The sequence below is a fragment of the Toxotes jaculatrix genome, chromosome 7, assembly GCF_017976425.1.
Source record: "Toxotes jaculatrix isolate fToxJac2 chromosome 7, fToxJac2.pri, whole genome shotgun sequence".
Taxonomy (NCBI): domain Eukaryota; kingdom Metazoa; phylum Chordata; class Actinopteri; family Toxotidae; genus Toxotes; species Toxotes jaculatrix.
The window spans coordinates 20,733,744-20,751,770 of NC_054400.1; the positions used below are offsets into that span (position 1 = coordinate 20,733,744).

At 45.2% G+C, this 18,027-nt stretch overlaps 1 protein-coding gene across 1 annotated transcript in view; it reads right to left on the reverse strand.

Moving 5' to 3' along the window:
- hmcn2 (hemicentin 2) overlaps window positions 1-18,027 on the reverse strand; it is a 42,886-nt gene that overhangs the window by 5,178 nt on the left and 19,681 nt on the right. The window contains exons 25-69 of the mRNA XM_041042002.1: window positions 16,874-16,957; window positions 14,817-15,008; window positions 14,601-14,731; window positions 14,315-14,459; window positions 13,847-13,973; window positions 13,585-13,742; window positions 12,815-13,093; window positions 12,594-12,736; window positions 11,847-11,997; window positions 11,452-11,670; window positions 11,230-11,343; window positions 10,957-11,144; window positions 10,758-10,854; window positions 10,431-10,592; window positions 10,191-10,304; window positions 9,796-9,992; window positions 9,204-9,285; window positions 8,982-9,113; window positions 8,749-8,892; window positions 8,486-8,645; window positions 7,798-7,922; window positions 7,514-7,697; window positions 7,311-7,408; window positions 6,923-7,201; window positions 6,641-6,831; window positions 6,216-6,297; window positions 5,636-5,772; window positions 5,394-5,535; window positions 5,157-5,301; window positions 4,889-5,013; window positions 4,547-4,703; window positions 4,333-4,454; window positions 4,080-4,244; window positions 3,834-3,941; window positions 3,589-3,723; window positions 3,338-3,472; window positions 2,866-3,135; window positions 2,596-2,786; window positions 2,289-2,502; window positions 2,001-2,135; window positions 1,698-1,888; window positions 921-1,002; window positions 609-779; window positions 288-440; window positions 55-192 (exon numbers count right to left, since the gene is read on the reverse strand). Coding sequence (XP_040897936.1) covers window positions 55-192; window positions 288-440; window positions 609-779; window positions 921-1,002; window positions 1,698-1,888; window positions 2,001-2,135; window positions 2,289-2,502; window positions 2,596-2,786; window positions 2,866-3,135; window positions 3,338-3,472; window positions 3,589-3,723; window positions 3,834-3,941; window positions 4,080-4,244; window positions 4,333-4,454; window positions 4,547-4,703; window positions 4,889-5,013; window positions 5,157-5,301; window positions 5,394-5,535; window positions 5,636-5,772; window positions 6,216-6,297; window positions 6,641-6,831; window positions 6,923-7,201; window positions 7,311-7,408; window positions 7,514-7,697; window positions 7,798-7,922; window positions 8,486-8,645; window positions 8,749-8,892; window positions 8,982-9,113; window positions 9,204-9,285; window positions 9,796-9,992; window positions 10,191-10,304; window positions 10,431-10,592; window positions 10,758-10,854; window positions 10,957-11,144; window positions 11,230-11,343; window positions 11,452-11,670; window positions 11,847-11,997; window positions 12,594-12,736; window positions 12,815-13,093; window positions 13,585-13,742; window positions 13,847-13,973; window positions 14,315-14,459; window positions 14,601-14,731; window positions 14,817-15,008; window positions 16,874-16,957 — 6,894 coding nt within the window. The remainder of the gene's footprint in view (window positions 1-54; window positions 193-287; window positions 441-608; window positions 780-920; window positions 1,003-1,697; window positions 1,889-2,000; window positions 2,136-2,288; window positions 2,503-2,595; window positions 2,787-2,865; window positions 3,136-3,337; window positions 3,473-3,588; window positions 3,724-3,833; window positions 3,942-4,079; window positions 4,245-4,332; window positions 4,455-4,546; window positions 4,704-4,888; window positions 5,014-5,156; window positions 5,302-5,393; window positions 5,536-5,635; window positions 5,773-6,215; window positions 6,298-6,640; window positions 6,832-6,922; window positions 7,202-7,310; window positions 7,409-7,513; window positions 7,698-7,797; window positions 7,923-8,485; window positions 8,646-8,748; window positions 8,893-8,981; window positions 9,114-9,203; window positions 9,286-9,795; window positions 9,993-10,190; window positions 10,305-10,430; window positions 10,593-10,757; window positions 10,855-10,956; window positions 11,145-11,229; window positions 11,344-11,451; window positions 11,671-11,846; window positions 11,998-12,593; window positions 12,737-12,814; window positions 13,094-13,584; window positions 13,743-13,846; window positions 13,974-14,314; window positions 14,460-14,600; window positions 14,732-14,816; window positions 15,009-16,873; window positions 16,958-18,027) is intronic.

An 18,027-nucleotide genomic window follows, 5' to 3' on the forward strand; every position in this document is an offset into this window, starting at 1 on the left:
TGAGTGGTGCCATCTGCTGGTTGTTTTGTAAACCTCAGATGGCTCAAAACTCACCAGTCTCGAACTCCAGCTGAGACTCCTGTCTGAACTGGCCCTGAGTGAAGGCGTAGCCGTTTCTGGCCGCTCCACTTTGCAGCACAGTGGTCCAGTAAATGGGGGCAAACACAGACACCAGCACCCGCAGCAAGGGACCTACAGTAAAACAACAATCAACTCTGGGCCTTTTACAGTGAAAAACTGCAGAATGAAAGATATCAACCCAGGGGACATAATGTGCGATCACTCACCCACACTGGGAGGGATGTTGTCCAGGTGCGCCTGCAGAGTGCTGCTCCCCTCCTCCATGTTGTCTGTAATATTGGCCTCCAGGAAGGACACACCAAACTCCCTTTCGTTCACCAGGCCTATCAGGCTGCCTCTGGTCTTGCGAGGAGTCTCTCCTGTCATCATCAAACACACCAAGCAGAAAAGTAGTGAGTTTACATGCACTTGAGTAATTTGGTGTTATTTAAATGTTCTCTGATTTTTGATTTTGAGTGATACATGTGTAATAAATAGCACATCTCTTTTAATAAAGTGAAGTAAACTAAACAGAAATGAATTAGCACCTGGACAGAGACCAGCATGACATTTCCTGGAATCAATACTGGGCCCGCTGCATGAACGGCCACCATTTGCTGGTTCTGGGTTGTTGCATAATCTAGTTCGTTCTTGGAAGCCTTGTCCACAAGTGGCACTACATGGACTCCACTCCTGCCAGTTAGAATAGCCTCCATTGACTGTGTAAGAGAAGAGGAGAAGACAGTAGAGTAATAACACTTAGAAGGTGAAGACCTCACTCTGTGGCTTGTGTGTGTGTATTTTTTTTAATTCATTTCATGTCCCGTTACAGTGTTTGTAATTAAAAGCACAGAACTCACTCTGAACCTTGAGAGTAATGGTCCTCTCAGCTGTTCCAGCTTCACTCTCAGCCACACACTGATACTCCCCTTCATCTGCAGCCTGTAGATCAGAAGAGTAAAGGAGGAGAGTTTGGCTTAATTGGCGCTCTGAGGAACAATTATCCTCTCACAGAGCCACAAACCTTCAGGATAAAACTGTCTTAGATCACCTATAGTTTTATGGTAAAGGGAAGTTGACAATATAGCAAAAAAAAACTGGCATTTTCACCAGGCCAGTTGAGACTTGATTCCATTGAATTGTTTGTCATAATAGATATTATTGGACCAGGGAGAGGAAATTTCACATTAGAGTGCTCTGTTGGAAGGGCAGTCATCTGTCTGTGAGAAAGTCTCAGCTGCAGGCTGTGCAATTACAGCAGCAGTTAGAGACCTAACAAGGTTACAGGCTAAGGAAAGAGGGGCAGAGTCTGGGAACATCCAGCTTTCTGTGCATCTCCTCCCTCTGTTGCTAATGCTGTTAGCCTCTCTGACTGAACTGAATCTGATTTAGGTGGAAGCAGGACGCTGCAGGACAGTCACACACTGTTCCTCCTCCCAAGGGGACTGCAGATGAAGCCTGGATAGGATGAACACTGCCCCATTGTTCTCCAAGACGTGAAACGTTTATTGATGTAAGTAGTGTGCTCAGGGCAGCTTAATCATTCAAACTTCAGTGACTTTGTTTAACAAAACTTGTCTAAAGAGGTCAGCTGTAAAATGCAGAAAGGAAAGGAGCAAAGTAAACTTTGTATTTACAGTGATGCTGTAAATGACCAAGGATCCGTTATGAAGAGCTTGCATTCGGAGGGAGCGGAGCAAGGGTTTTCCGTCCCGGAGCCAGCGGAGGACAGGGCTGGGGTCTCCTTTGACTGGACAATCGAGCATAGCCGAGCCACCCTGGACGACAGTCTGTGACATGTGGGCTTCACCCTTCAACACTGGAGGTTCTGCAGACACGCAGCATATATTTATGGCCTGACATACAGTATATTAAATAATACCAACATCTGTTGAAAGTCAAGTGAGTAGGCCTGACTAATCCTTGACAAAAAAGCTCACCTCTAATGCGGACAAAGGAGAGAGCTCGGATGGAGCCTACGCTGTTTTCTGCTATGCACACGTAAGTCCCAGCATCGCTCGTAGTCACATTCTCGATGATGATGGAGCTCCTGCCAGCTTCATCTACAGTGGCACCTGGAACGTTTTAAATTAGTACTGTCAGATGGATGTGAGCATAATGTGGCTCATTGTGACATTTGAATGCATCGAAAATAGTACAATTTTACCACAGAGTACTGAATTAGATTAAGCGTCACAACCCAGCTGTATGAGTATGAAAAACAATACCTGCATAGGGACTGTTGTTGACAGTCCAAGAGATGACAGGAGAAGGGGTTCCCTGAGCATGGCAGGACAAGGCCAGACTCTGTCCTTTGTTCAAGGTGACATCACCGGGCAGCTCCTTGAAGGCAGGCCTCATGTTGATGGACAGGCGAATGTCTTGTCTCACAGAGCCTGCTGCGTTGGTGGCCACACATGTGAACACACCAGCATCCCCTGGCTGTTTGATGAAAGCAATAGGTACAGGTTGTTTTACCCTGATTTGTACAGAGATGTAGTTTATAATGCAGTGAAAAACATGGAGAATATGTACCTCCGCTCTCTCAATTATCAGCTCTCCTGATCGAAGGACAGTGAATTTGCCAGGAAGGTTGACCACAATGGCGCCATCCTTCTCCCATGACACCCTGGGTTCAGGCGACCCCTGAGCAGCACATGGCAGCAGCGCCTGAAATCCCTGAATGACTGACAGTTCTGTCTGCGCAGGAGGAATCATGGGCGGGACTGAAATGCAATAACATCATTAGTTTATCCAAATAACTTTTAAACATGTTTCATAAAGAATCAAAGAGCCTTAACTCACCTTGAATAACCAGCCTCATGTCCTGGCTGGCTCTGCCGGCGAGGTTTTTGGCAGTACATGTGTAAAAGCCTGCGTCACTGCGCTGGGTTGAAGCTATTGCCAAAGTTCCATTGGCAAAGATACGTATATGAGCGCCGTCAACCACAGGCCTCCTGTCTTTGTGCCAGGTAACTTCAGGTTGAGGCTGCCCATCAGCTACACACTCCAGACTGACTGACTGGCCTAGCACTGCAGTGTAGTCCACACGAGGCACGCTCAGCACCGGTGGAACTGCAGGAACATGGGGGGAGCAGTTATTCATTTATTCATAAATGTCAAAAACGGCTTCTGGGGACTTGGGGACCTGCTGCAATACGCCATTGAATTGGGGGATTTGTTTCTTAGCATATGCCACTGTGACATACAATTTCGCTATGAGAAATAAACATGGAGAAACAACCACTTTCTTCCCATCTTTCAGATCAAAATTTACCTTGAAGGACTAGTTTGGTCCTGCCCACAGCTACACCAGCTTCATTCTTTGCCAGGCACTGGTAGGTCCCCGCATCGCCAAGCGTGACACGAGAGAACTTCAGGGCTCCATTTGAGAGCACAGCCAGTCTGTGACCTGTGATTAAATATAAAGTCACACTCACATGAGTCTGGATGTGTCTACACTAATTCATTTGATGCAGTATTCACCGTGAGAGTTCAAAGTTGTTCTAATATTTTATATATCCCTACCTGCTGCGATGGGAACTCCCTCTCTTTGCCAGGTGATGGATGGTCTGGGGAAGCCTTGAACCTCACATGGTAGAACGGTCCCATGATGCAACACCACCTGTACTTCCTCTGCCATTGGCCTGATCTCTGGAGGCTCTAAGTGTGTGGAAGAGCAAACACATTGCCATATGGGTTCATATGTTTTATCATAGGCATCCTAACACATAACATTTGCAGTGACCTGCAGCCAGTCTCTGAGAGCTCACCTTGCACTGTGAGAGAGATGTGTTTATGAGTCACTCCAGCTGGGTTACGGGCAGAGCATGTGTATCTGCCAGCATGACTTGGCACAGCAGCAGTTATCTCCAACATTCCTGCATAGAAAATGAGTACAGAGATACATAGTTAAACGATCATCCTTGCCCTGTTGCATTATTATTCCATTAGACCATCATGTATAATAATATAAAGAGCCATAAAATCACTACTGCTCCTTGGACAGGTTGTCTTACCTGTGGGAAGGACACGATAACTTCCTCCTCTGGAGCCCAGTTTGGCGCCACCCTTCGTCCAGGTGATGGTGGGCTGAGGACGTCCTTGTACGTGACAAGGCAAGACCACAGGAGACATTTTCACAGCCGTAACTGACGTGGCATCGTCTTCAATAGAGGGTGGGACTAAAAGAGAAAGCAGACAATGTATCAGTTCAACCATCTGAAATGCCTTTCTACAGGCTGCTTAATGTACAAAAATCAAAATCAATACCTTGTACAATGACCTCAATGACCCTGCGCTCCTCTCCCACATCATTGACAGCAGTGCACTCAAAGTAACCTTCATCCTCACTGGACGGGGACAAAAGAACGAGGGACCCAGAGGACAGTACCCTGGACAAAGAAGCAAAAGTTTTTACGTGTTTACAGCTGCGCTCAGCTGTGATTCAGACATGTTGTGTATTCAAAAGGAGTCCAGCCCTTACCTGTATGTTCCAGGCAGCTGACTGATGTCAAGTGGAGTGCCATTCCTCTTCCAGGACACTTTAGGCGGGGGTATACCTGTAGACTCACAGCTCAGCACAGCTCTAATCCCTGTGGTTACCGTTACATTGAATGGACCCGGACTGATTGAAGGACCCACTAATAAGAGACAGGACAGCTTCAGCCACAGTCATTGTATCTCCATGTTTAAACATAATAAATTGTTCTCAAATCAAAATAGAGACAGAACTGCCATCACTCTGCCTGTTCTGTATACTGTAAAATTACAGAGAAAACATGACATAGACATAACAAACTTAACTATTGTCATTTGCTATATTTACCAAACACGCGTAGCTCTGTTCCCCGGTGAGCTGAGCCCGCCTGGTTGGACACAGTGCAGTAGTAGTGACCAGCATCACTCAACTGAACCCCATGTATATGCAGAGAACCCTCTGATAACGTGTACCTGAAACAAATACACAATTAAAAGATGAATGAATAGATAGACTCGCCAAAGTGTGTAGCTCTATCTGTGTTTGATAGATTCAATCTAGTATTAAGTATGGTAATACAGATGGAAGGTTGCCCAATTGTTATCTTAGGACCTACTTCTTGTTATCCTGAGACACAGGGAAGCCATCTTTTCTCCACATGACCGTAGGCGAAGAGTCACCTTCAACTTCACAAGGTAAAACTGCATCCTGGCCCACATGTGTGGTCACCACTGAACTGCTCTCCTTTATTACTGGTGGTACTAGAGAAGAAAAAAGTGACATATCCATGTAGTTTTTACCTGAGTTTAGCACGTAAAACTATTTCAAACTGATTACTGATTGATAGACTTACAGAGAATCTCCACTGTGAAAAAGAGACTGGTGCTTCCAGCCATGTTGGTGACCGCACAGCTGTACTGGCCGCTGTCCTCAGGCCTGACTTCCTGTATCTCCAGGTACTGACCCCCTGCCAGCCGCTGGATACGACCGCCCAGCTGATACAACAAGAGGAGGATCGGAAAGCAGAGAAACTGTGTGAGTCAGATGAGACAGCTTTTAGTTCAGTACCTGTTTTTTTTTTTCACAACTGTGTACCTGTAGTTTAGCCTCATCCTTGTACCACTCTATATTGGGAGGGGGGTCACTGTCAGCCAAGCACTCCAAGGTCAGATGTCCATTAACTGGCACTGTCAATGTCCTCACATCACCAGAGCCAAGGAGGGTCGGAGGGACTGAAACACAACCACTGATTATGGTGGTGAAGCTTTCCAGAGCTGACACACACACACACATTTGTTGTGACTAAGCACATGCTTAGCTTTTCACACAGTGCACAAAATTTTAAAAGAGGGTCGTGCTGTAAAAATGTGTTTCGTCACACAGTTCACACAGTTTTATGAGTCAGCTGAGCTGGATATGTCACAATAATGCAAAAGAGGATAACATCATGAATTTGGGAATTTTACATGGAGCATTAAACCCAGCAGATTAATAGGTCTCAACAGCATTGCATATAATCATATTTATAGAAGCATTTTATTCTAGCTTGAACAAATATGTAGAACAAATGGTGAAGTGGGATAAGGATGCTGCACAATGTATTATGAATCACTGGGGTTGGCGTGATCTGTTTCTTCTGTGTAAAACAACAACACACAAGAAAAGCTTCTGTCACCTTGGACTCGGACCCAGTGGTTTTTTCCATCCTCTCCAGCTAGGCTGCTGGCCAAGCAGGTGTACAGACCTGCATCCTCGACCTTTAAAGAGACAGCATTAATCAGTTTGAGTGGGTCTTGCATGACAATGCTGTATTTGTCTGGACTGATGCTGTTAAATCTTCTGTGTTTCATTTGTTTGACCATCTAAATTTTGGGTATACAGATAATAATACTATTTCTATACACATTTACACATTTTTTCCTTTGAATTAGTTGGATTTTGTTAAATCACAGCATACTGCATTCTCCTTGGATGTCATTTTTATCTTCAAAGCAGAAAGTTACACCATTATCACTCATGCTAAATAGTGCATGTGCTCACAGCTACCGTCTTACCCACTGTAGCTTTAACTTTATCAGATATTGTCAGTTTGTAATTTACCTGAACTTTGCTGATCCTGACAAATTGTCCATCCTGCTGAACAATGTCAGTCCCTTCTAAGGGGCGGCCATCTTTGAGCCAGCTGATGGTGGGAGGTGGGACTCCTACAGCAGAGCACTCCAGCTCCAGTGGACTGTCCACTGCTATGGTCAGCTCTGCTGGAGTACTGGAGCTGGATATCTTTGGAGGCTCTGGATTAGAAAGCAGAATGTTTTGGATCAGTTGTTTACACTATGACTTAGAACAAAGACATCTATTAAATATAGATCTTTTTGGGATTACCAAGCACGGTGAGGTTAAAGCTCTTTGTGCTGCTTCCAGCCTGGTTGCTGGCCACACAGCTGTAGAGGCCTGCATCTGAAGGAGCCACGTCAGGCAGCTGCAGCCGTGTCTCCTGTCCATCAAGCAGCAGGTTGCGGTGGAGGGATAGCGGCTGGCTGTCCTTCATCCATGTTAGTGTGGGAGGGGGGACACCACGTGCCTCACAGGTTAACGTTACCAAGGATCCCTGGACTACTGTTACTGGCTCCACTGGTTCAACATGGTCCACACCTGGGGGCACTGTGGACCATACAAACACGCGCACATCTGTATAAAACCCTCATATCCAAAATACTACACACAGTATCAGCTCTAGGGAAAATCAGTAGGTGGTATGTTATGACTGTACCTTGGACCTGGACATCATAGCTGAGCTCTGCGAGACCAGCTCGACTGCGTGCCACACATGTGTAAACCCCAGAATCAGACAGCTGCACAGGAGAAATCCTTTTTCATAAAGAAAGGAGACATTTGGCATTACCTCACCCATAAACATGTAATCTCTTTACAAAATAACCATGTTTGTATTCAGCTTTGTCCATCTAAACTGACCTCAGCACAGAGTCGCCAGAGAGGAGGCGCGCACGGGGGGAGAGCAGCAGGGGACGTCCATTCTTCAGCCAGCTGATCTGAGGTGGAGGGTTTCCTGCTGCCTGACACTCCAGAGTCACAGCGCTGTCCTGTGTGACCTGCACCTCCCTGGGGACAGTGGTCTCACCAGAGATGGATGGTGGGACTGTGACAAGTCAAAAATGAATAAATTTAATTGAATTAAGGTAAGTCACTCAGAATGTTGAGCACTAATACAGATGCACAAATAAACTGTTCAAACTGACCTAGTACAAAGAGGGTGTAGATTTTGCTCTCCTGTCCAGCCGGGCTGACAGCCAGACAGGTGTACATCCCAGAATCCTCAGGACTCAGCCTCAGTAATGTTAACGTGCTGCCATCAGGGGTCACGCTGCCAGGTTATAAAGACATGTTATGTTTTCACATTAACACTATGTATTACTTTTTTTCTTGTCTCAACTAGCATCAATCATTTTTCCACCCCACCTCTGAAAGTCTGAATTACTTTCCCATCATTGTTATCATCGTCGTCCCACGATTTTCTCACAGTCTCACACACACACACACACACACACACACACACACACACACACACACACACACAACACACACACACAAAGACATTTTCTCTGGCTGATGCACTTATAATGACCATATAAGCTGCTCAACAGCTGTAAAACAGCTGCTCTTACTGTTCCCCATGATGATGAAATTAGGCAAGAGACTATAAACTACTCCATTTGTCTGTCCACACAACCCTCTGTCATGCACATTATCTTTGACAATGATCATTAATATTGTAATTTCCCAAACCTTTAGGGAACGATCTTGATTGATTCTTATACTGCTTATAAAACAAATTAAACCACTTTGAATAAGCAAAAGGTGCTGTAGACAAACATTACTCGTAATTCACACCGTTTAGTGTGCTGGCAGTAACTGTGAATGACGTACGCAATGTGACGGGTGCCTGATCCCTCTAAAGTCACTCCGTCTTTCAGCCAGCTGAGTCGGGGTGTGGGGATTCCAGTTGCTCTGCACTCCAGGGTCAGCTCCTCCCCCATGGGTGCACTCACATCAGACGGGTGGTCAGAGTCCAGGATGGTGGGCGATACTGAGTAGGACAAGGATTATTCTTAAATGCTTCCCTAAATGATACATGCAATTTTCATGGATAAGTGTATTTCATTTTGCTCAAATTGCAGACAAGTCTTTACCCTGCACTGAGAGTGTGTAGTCTTTCTGTGTTTGGCCTTCACTGTTCTTGGCCACACAGGTGTATGTTCCAGCATGAGACAGAGTGAGAGGCCCCAGCTCCAGTCGGTTCCCTCGAACGGACCATTGCCACTGCAGACTGCTCTCTGGACAGCAAACACATTCATGTACACAAGACGTAGCGCATGGCAAGTTCATATTAATCCAATTTCCCCTATCATTGCCTTCCTCTTACCAATAGGGGTTCCATCTTTGAGCCAGGTGATGCTGGGGACAGGGACCCCTGTGGCCTCACATAGAAGGCTCACATGGGAGCCCAGGGTGTAGTTTAGGGACTCCCGGAGAGGTCCAGCAAGGACAGGTGGAACTGTGAAAATACATTTGTAGAATAAAACCACTCCTTTCTGGAGACAATTCTTTAAAGAAAATTTGAGAACATAACCAGAGGTATTCTCACCATGAACTGTCAGTCTGAATGCCCTGTCCACCTGTCCAGCCACATTGGACACTTTGCAAGTGTAGGTGCCACCATCTGCCATCTAGGAACCAGAGCACAAGGTCACTGTGGTGAGGGAGGCAGCACTTTGAGCACAGGCAAAGAAGGGACATAGCTCCTTCCTGCTATGCTTGCTGGTGCATGCATTCTGAATCAGGTAAATTAACTTAGACCAGGGTATAAATGTACACTGCCCCTCCTTTAGGGCAGTGTACATTCAGTGCACACAGAATTGGTTCAGCCTTGCTGTAACAGCTCCAAAGTGTTCTCCACACCTAAGGTACGACTGCAGGCCTTATATCCCAAAGCTGTGGTTTGGTATCTCTCTATGCATGACCCTAACCCTATGTTGGTTACATTATTTTCAGTCTTTTTGATTTGACAAAATTTGATTTTTTGGAAACAGGACAAACTGTATTAATTCTTCTAAACATTTGTTATGTTAGCTGGAAATCAAGTGTGTCCTCTGTCAAAAGCCACCCCTTAAAGAACCATTTTTTATTGTTTTGTTTGCAGCCTCAAACACGTACGTCATAAAACATTTTTTCCTGACCTGAACTCCTATGATCTCCAGCTGGTGACGATCCATCTTCAGTCCATTCCCTGCAGCCAACTGCAGGCCATTCTTATACCATGTGACCTCAGGCTCAGGAACACCATGGGCTTCGCATCTCAGGGTGACCGAAGAGCCAACCTGAGGGGTAACCAGGTCTGACTCAGAATCCAGACGGGGCTTCAGGGTGGGCCGGGCTGTTGGTTTGCACATACAAAGAGGGCATGACCTCAGTTTGATTCATTCACAATTGGTATGACTCACTCCTGAACTATCTTTGGTCACAGCTGGCCTGAGGTAAACAGATCTTTTGCTTAGACAGTGTTTTGAGATTTGGTCATCTGTATACTGATGTAGCTCAGTTTGTGCAGATGGGTCACCATGTGTTTGCTCACCATAAACACTGAGGAGAATAGTCTTCTGGTCCTGGCCTGCTAAGTTGGTGGCTGTGCATACATACTGCCCTGCATCTTCCAGTCTTGCCCGGGTCAGCTGTAGCATCTGGCCGCCTAGATGTACGTATAAAAAATGAAAAAAATTAGATGAAATGTAATATCTGTGCCAGAATTTGATTCAAACAAAGGAAAAGCTGCCGACAGAATTATTTGGATTTTTACAGGTGGCCAAGGGCTGACCTGGCAAAATGTGGATCCCAGTGCCGAACAAGTGGACCTGCCCGTCTCTGGTCCAGGTGATCTCTGGAGGAGGGTACGCTTGGACGTCACACAGCAAGGACACCATGTGGCCCTCGATCACACTAACCTCCTCTTCCTTGCTGCCAATAATTCGTGGAGGCACTGGAAGACAATACAACAGTTGTATTGTACACACAGAGGGCATGAGTCAGCAGTTGAACATCTAATAACATCCTTAATAAAAGAACAAAAGGACATTTTGTATATTGGTCCTTCTGATTTCATGGGAAATCATACACAGAAGAAGTGGTAAAGCACTTTTCTGACCTTGCACTGTCAGGCTGAACAGCTTCTCAACCGTCCCAACCTTGTTCTCAGCTACACACAAATACCCAGCCATGTCAGAAACCTGGACGCTGAGGAGCTGAAAGATGGGATTGAAGTGTCATTCTTCAATATGACATATGAGGTGACAGTTGGATCTGTTTACACTCTTGTATTTGTCTTCAAGTCAACAGTGACTTACCTGGAGTTGAGTACCATCCTCGCTGATGTGGTGCTGGGCGTCTGTTTGCACTGGCTGTCCATCTCTGAGCCAGGAGATGACTGGAGCAGGGTGTCCGGCCACGTCACAGTGGAGGACCACGGTGCTGTTGACCACTGCTCCCATTTCCTCCATAAACTCCTCCGACGCTCCCATGATCACAGGAGGGACTGAGGAGGAGAAAGACGTCTTCAGAAATTACCTTCATTTCCACATGCGTGCATTTTAAATACAAAGAAAATGTACACTGCTTACCCAGAATCTCCAGTTCAAAGTGCATGTGGTCTTCTCCTGCCTCATTGACAGCCTGACATGTATACTTTCCAGCGTCTTCTTTCCGCACTCGGGTGATCTGTAGTACTTGTCCACCTGAGAGGACAAACCCACACACACAGCAGCAGATGTATCCATGAATCTGAAGCCTCAGTTATTCATAACAGCCACAGGTTTTTAACACAGGAAAGATTTTCCCCTGACCTGGAAGTAGCACCACCCCATCTACAGAGCTGAGTTTTCTTCCATCTTTGTACCAGCTGAGCTTTGGTGGGGGGATGGCATTACTCTCGCAGGACAGGCTGATTGGATGGCCTAGGACCACCTCCCGCTTCTCTACCATGTCCTCGTTGTTCGTGTCATCCTCGTGTCCCAGACCCCAGGCTGCTTCTCTGTTAGTCACCCGGTGGAAGACCGGAGGAACTGGAAAAACAATGGCATGTTTGAATCAGGTCACTTTCTATTAATTCACAAGACTCACATTTTTTCATTTTAAAAGCAAATCAAAAGGTTTAAGTTGAAAATCAAGATGACATTTGCAAGTACAAATTCCTCAACCTTGATAATGAAGATGAATACACAGATTTCACCAAACACACCCTGAATGGTGACGTGAAAGTCTCTCTTGTCCTCTCCTGCAGAGTTGGTGACCACACAGGTGTACTGCCCCTCATGGGACAGCATGGCGTTCTCTATGTGGAGGAAATGGCCACTCTCCTGAATGCCAGCATGGATGTTTCCAGTCAGCGACTAAAGACAGAGAAAATACCTCAGATGATAATGTGTAGGTGAAATATTGCTCTTAGCAAACTCTTATTTCTTCAAGAGACATTAAGATTTTCCTGCCTTACTTCAAAAATGAGTACAGGTATCAGTGATGGGATTGATTGGTTTTCAGCCTGTATTGTGTCTTCAAAAAGTAAAAAAAAACATCTAATCTTACATGAATCCACCTAATCCTTGTACATTTTCTTTTGCTCCCTGTAGAACATGCAGACAAACACAAACGCACACTGAACAGAAAAATATGAAGGTGCCCAGGCTGACACTGTAGCTCAAGCACATAAAACAAACAGGACCACGCAGTGTTATTTTATGCCATGATATTTAATCACTGGATTCTTCTTCTACATGTCTGCTATAATTAACCAGCTTAGTCATCGCACAAAATCTGGAGAGTGGAGGTGGCTTCTGCAAGAGGACGTAAATTCTTTTGAGCTTGTTGTAATTTGCACTAGCTGCCAGTAGAGGCTGACAGAGGGTAGAACTTGCTCCATTAAAATCCCTTTAAAAATAGATATATGTGGTTTGGAGAGATGCAGAGCCTGTTAGGATGACACACCAACCTGTCCATCTTTGAACCAGTTAACCTTGGGCTCAGGGAAACCTTTGGCCAGGCAGGAAAGAGTTAAACTCCCGTTGATCCGTACTTTCTCCTCCTGACCACCAAGCATCACAGATGTAGAGTCACCCTCTATCTGTGGTGGGACTTGTGAGAAGGAAGAAGAAGATTAAAAGTTATGTCTCAGCCCCTTTATAATCAGTGAGTGGTGTAGATGTCTCTTACCCAGAACGCTGAGAGAATAGTGTTTGATGGCAGTGCCGGCCGGATTCGTGGCCCTGCAGGTGTAGAAGCCGGTGCTGTCTCCCCGTGCTGAACCCAGTCGCAGGGCCTGCCCACCTCGGGTGTATGTGAGCTGGGAACTGGACACTATGGGCTGGTTGTCCTTCAGCCAGGTGATGCTGGGTGTGGGTGAGCCTTCAACATCACAGGGGAGGACTGTAGGGAAACCCAGCACCACTGACACCTCTGAGGTCTCACTGGGGCCCTTGATGGTCGGTGGAGCTGGTGAGAAACACCAACAGCACATTTAGGTTTAACAGCCAGTAAGATTTTTACTGGTCTGTTGCACACAATTAATAGATCCACAGGGGACTGACCTGTTTTGTGAGGGAGACCCTCTAAAACAGAAATGCAGTGTTCAATAGTTTGGGAAATTAGAACACATGCTCTTTAGGCGACACAGAAATCCCCACAGGCCTGCAGAAAGGGCATGTGCTCATAGACCAGGCAGTGTGGTGTAAGTCCAATCACCATGCTGTAGAGGCTAGGTCTCTACAGGGATTAAATATTGTGCTCAGGAATTTCTTCCTTAGAATAACACTGCTACCATAGCACTTTTGGAAATCAACTTAATCGGCTGATAACTTGGGAATTTCTTTTCTTTGATTTTGTGTGTTGAACGAAAATAACACAACATATGAGCTGAATTCAGGCCAGTGTGGCTGTGAGTGTACAACATGTGTCTTAGATGCAGTCAGAAGAAACAAAGAGACCTTGCACTGTGAGTCTGAACTGGCGCATCTGAGTTCCTGCGTTGTTACTGGCCAGACACTGGTAAAGCCCCTGGTCCCTCAGTCTTACTGACTTCACCTTCAACACCTGGCCATCTTCCAGAAACTCGACGTGGGGATCTCCGTCACGGGACAGAACCCTGGGGAGAGGAAGGAATGGAAGTTCAAATCAATACTGTGGGTAGAGCATCCTGTGTGTGTGCTGCTGAATGCCAAATCAATAAACTGTTCGAGTGAGGCTTACTCTCCATCGCGACTCCATTCCACTCTGGGTGGCGGCTGTCCGCTAACTCTGCACTGAAACTCCACCTCCTGTCCCAGTACCACAGTTAACTCCTGCAGTCGGGATGTTCCTGAAATCACTGGTGGAGCTGGTAAACACACCAGATAAACAGACGAGGTCACATCAAGACATTAATGACATTACTCGAAATGCTGAATGAGATTATGATAAATTCAAATTGAGCATCACTGTTGAGAGAAAAATCATCTAGATTAGAGAGTGGCATCAGTTTAACTATTAAGGAGTTAAAGTTCTTTGGGAGCTTTAGGCTGCCAGTCCAGGAGGTTTTAAGTCAGCTGATGAAAAGAAAAGAAAATTATCCCTTTTAATTCCCTACTTAATATGGTAGGTATTCTTACCTCTGTCTCTCTCCCCACTCTATTTTTACATCGCTTAAATACCAGTCTGAAAACTATTTTGTGAGCTCACCTTGCACCACTATGTTATATTCTCTCCTGGCCTCTCCGGCTGAGTTTTGAGCTGTGCAGGCAAACTGTCCAGCGTGGTCAGACTGAACTCTGTAGATTCTGAGCAGCCTATTCCCATTCTGCAGATACACCCCAGGACTGTTCACCTGGACACACAGAAATCAGTTTAGTGCATCCTTGGTGTCAAACTGTAATTAAAATTATAGCCACTTGGTGGCATTGTATGGCTAGATATCAACTAGATATACAGTATTACTGTAAATGGGAATTTGGAATGACAGACTCACAGGATGACCATCTTTAGTCCAGGTGATTGTTGGGGAGGGGATCCCAAAGGCGTCACAGCCCAGAGTGAGAGGCTGCTTCAAGGTGACAGTGAGGTTCAGTGGCTGGTTATCATCTTGGATTTCTGGGGGAACTAAAATAGTACAGAAAGAAATGTGTGATTGGTGTTGTCACTATGAAATATGTCTTTCCTTAGGAGAAAATATCTAAATTCTCACCATTTACTTTTAGCCGAGTCTTTCTCTCCACAGAGCCTGCCTCGTTGGTTGCCATACACTTGAAGTCCCCACTGTGGCTGGCAGATGCTGTGCTAATTACGAGCGCTCCATCCCTCGCCACAGAAAACTCTGATTGTTCGGGGTGTATCTCCAGGCCATTCTTGAACCAGCGTACCTTGGGACGTGGTGAACCTGCAGGTGCGGGGACAAGAAAAGGATTCTGAGTGAGAGTAGAAGGAGCTTTATTGATCACGTCTGACAGAAAGAAAAGTTACTTCCATCTCTCTGCTTCCCTACAGGAGAACTTAATGGGCAGGCGGCCCAGACTAGAAAAAGCCAGCTCTACATTTATCTGTTGGACAGCGGGACAGCAGGGGAGTCCATGCCAAAATGGTTAGAGTCCTTGTAGCCTGCAAGCTAAAGATTTCAAGGTCAAAGTCACATAAAAAAACAGTAATACACAGTATACCGGAGAGATGTAAGATTTAAAATACTAGCATCGAGATTTATTACCAAACACTGAGGTGAGAGTCCTAAACAGTAAGAATAGGAGTGGTTGAATAAGCAGTTCAAAGGCATTCGTGCATACACTCAGGAGCCTGAAACAGATGTGTTCTGTGAATTACTGGGTGGAAAAGAGATGGAAATGGTCAAGAAGAAAAAGGTGGAATGGGGAAAAGGTGGAGGATTTTGTCCCTAAGACAACAGGCTCCCAGGACAAAGACAGAGCAGCAAGCTGCAATGAAAGATCAGTGCTGTAGAGTGATCCAAATGCCACGACTCTGTCTATTTACAGAGGTGTTACATATACAAACACCAAAGGCGAAGTAGGGAAATCAAACACAGCACCCTTCTCCAGTCCAAAAAAATACTAACCACAGGAGATGCAGCAAAACCAAAGGTGATGTTATCGTCCGCTGGCTCTCTGAACACATGTTTACAGTTAAGAAGCTCTGAAGCAAATTCATTATCTCATTGCTGGGAGGAAATTCGTACAGATGTTCTGTTTTAGATGTTAACAGATCTCATTAGTAGACTTTGAATTTATTTGCTGGGGCTGATGAAGTCGGAGATTATCTCTTCCATGTGTTTCTCAAATAATTACCTCTATCAAATGCAATGCGCTTGTTGGTGAATTAATAATATCCTTCTGGCAGAGACTGTGCTTTATCTCCCTCATACAGATGGATCTCAAGAGAACAATGAGGGGATCCTTGTTTCCCGCTGCCAGCTGCCTCTCTAGGGTGTCAAGAGCATCAAGCATTTCTGTGTGAGCACCTCTGAGGCCTGGTACAGTCTGCCTGCTTGCCGGTACGACTTCGATGGAAGGAGGGCTCGTGTGGCTTCATCTTCCTCTTCCTGTGCTTCACCATGCACCTCAGACATCTCTGTCCTTTATCTGCCAGCAGCAGCCTGTAATTAGGATTCCTCTCCCAGCAGGCCCCGACGCACAGGAAAGCAGATGTGGCTCACTGAGGCAGCAGGCAGACTGATGTTCCAGCTGTTGCTCCACATTAGACACAGTCCTCACCTTCTCTCACCGAGCTTGTTACCATGGCACAGCTCTACACAAACAATACCTGTTTGCATGGGGCTGTCAGAGGGTAAATATCCGTCAGTGCATCTGCAGACATACAGCAACATTCGCTGTGTCTTCATAGAATAGCAGGTTTTCCACATCCCTCCAGGATGCCACCTCGTTCGCACAGAGATATTAAAATATATAGACAACCGAGTGTCTCTGAGTGCTACGATAAAAAGAAGCTGCACCTTTTAAGACGGCAAGGATGTTTTTTTTTCCCCTTTTTACCACTTAAAGTCTACGATGACAGCAAAACATTCCTTTGATGGTGCACAAATACACGTATCTGTCCTACATTTAAAGTGGAATTTTCTCTTGCTGTGTCATAAAAACAGACCTAAAAAGGACGCATCCATTTTAGGCTCTAAAAACTAGTCACAGTCTGTAAATTGCACCTTTCCTGAACACCAGATTTTTCATTGCCCGATTCTTCTCAGTCTGTCTAATGCTGACTCATCTGTGAATCATTTCATACCTTCAGCAGGGCATGGGATGATGACCTTGCTGTTCGCTACTTTCTCCATGATGGCATCTCCAGGTTCTGCAAAGGATGGGGCCTCTGCGAGGACAGAAAAACATGTTAAATGCTGGTTCAAAACGCAAGGGAAGTTGATTCAGGGAGCAGTAAATTGAAAGAGCAAGGAGTATTTGCCAGAGTTATTTATGAAATTTCCAGTGTAGGTATATTCTGTAGGTAAGTGAAGAGAAGCCTTTAGGGCATCTGAGGGTCTGTTGTGGGTGTAAGATTTAAGATGTCTCACAGGTACACTTAGAAATCAGCAAATACAAACCTTAGGCTAAGCATTAGAAAAACAAATCATCTTTGGGAGTAGGAGAAACTATTCTTATTGTGCTAAAAAAAAAAAAAAAACTCTCTTCTCACTTCTGTGCCCCAAATCTCTGATTAACCTGACACTCAGACTTGCTATAACTAATTCCTTGACCAGGAGTCTAACCTCCGACTGCCAGCGAGTACCTAAGTCAACCTCTAACACCCACAGCCAGGCTGATGTCTCATTAGTAACTATATTTAATCAGTTAGTCTCATTGAGATCAAGATCTTTCTTTCAGCAAAGAACATTTATAGTTAACCGCATAATCAGCAGACGAAAACAAGCAACAATTACGAGGCAAATAGAATTAATAAAAGTAATTACAAGGGTCATAAAAAAAAAACATCAGATGGTAAAGATTTAAAATCTCCAAGGGAAATAAAAAAATCTAGCACGAGAGCTGTTTTCAGTTCATTCGAGTGCACATGTACTTGGTCTTATCCAGATTTAAAACAGGTCTTTGTTTAAGTAGGAATATCAGGAAAGTATCAAAGGCAGACTGAAGAAGAGTGGTAGCCTTGGTTGGAGTGGGACCTGGGGCATATAAATCATTTGCATAAAACTAGGCATTGAAGTGCTGATGAGAAAGAATAATGTTATTTATGTATAACGTAAATAGTACTGGACCAAGAGCAGACACATGGAGCACCCCATTACTGATGGCAAGAAACAACACACAACTTAGAAGACCTTAAGACCTACTGTGGGAGGTGAACGTATACCCCCTCCTCCCAGAGCTTTCCAAAGTTGGATTGGGGATGGCTGCGGCTGACCATTTTTTAACTTTCTGAAACAA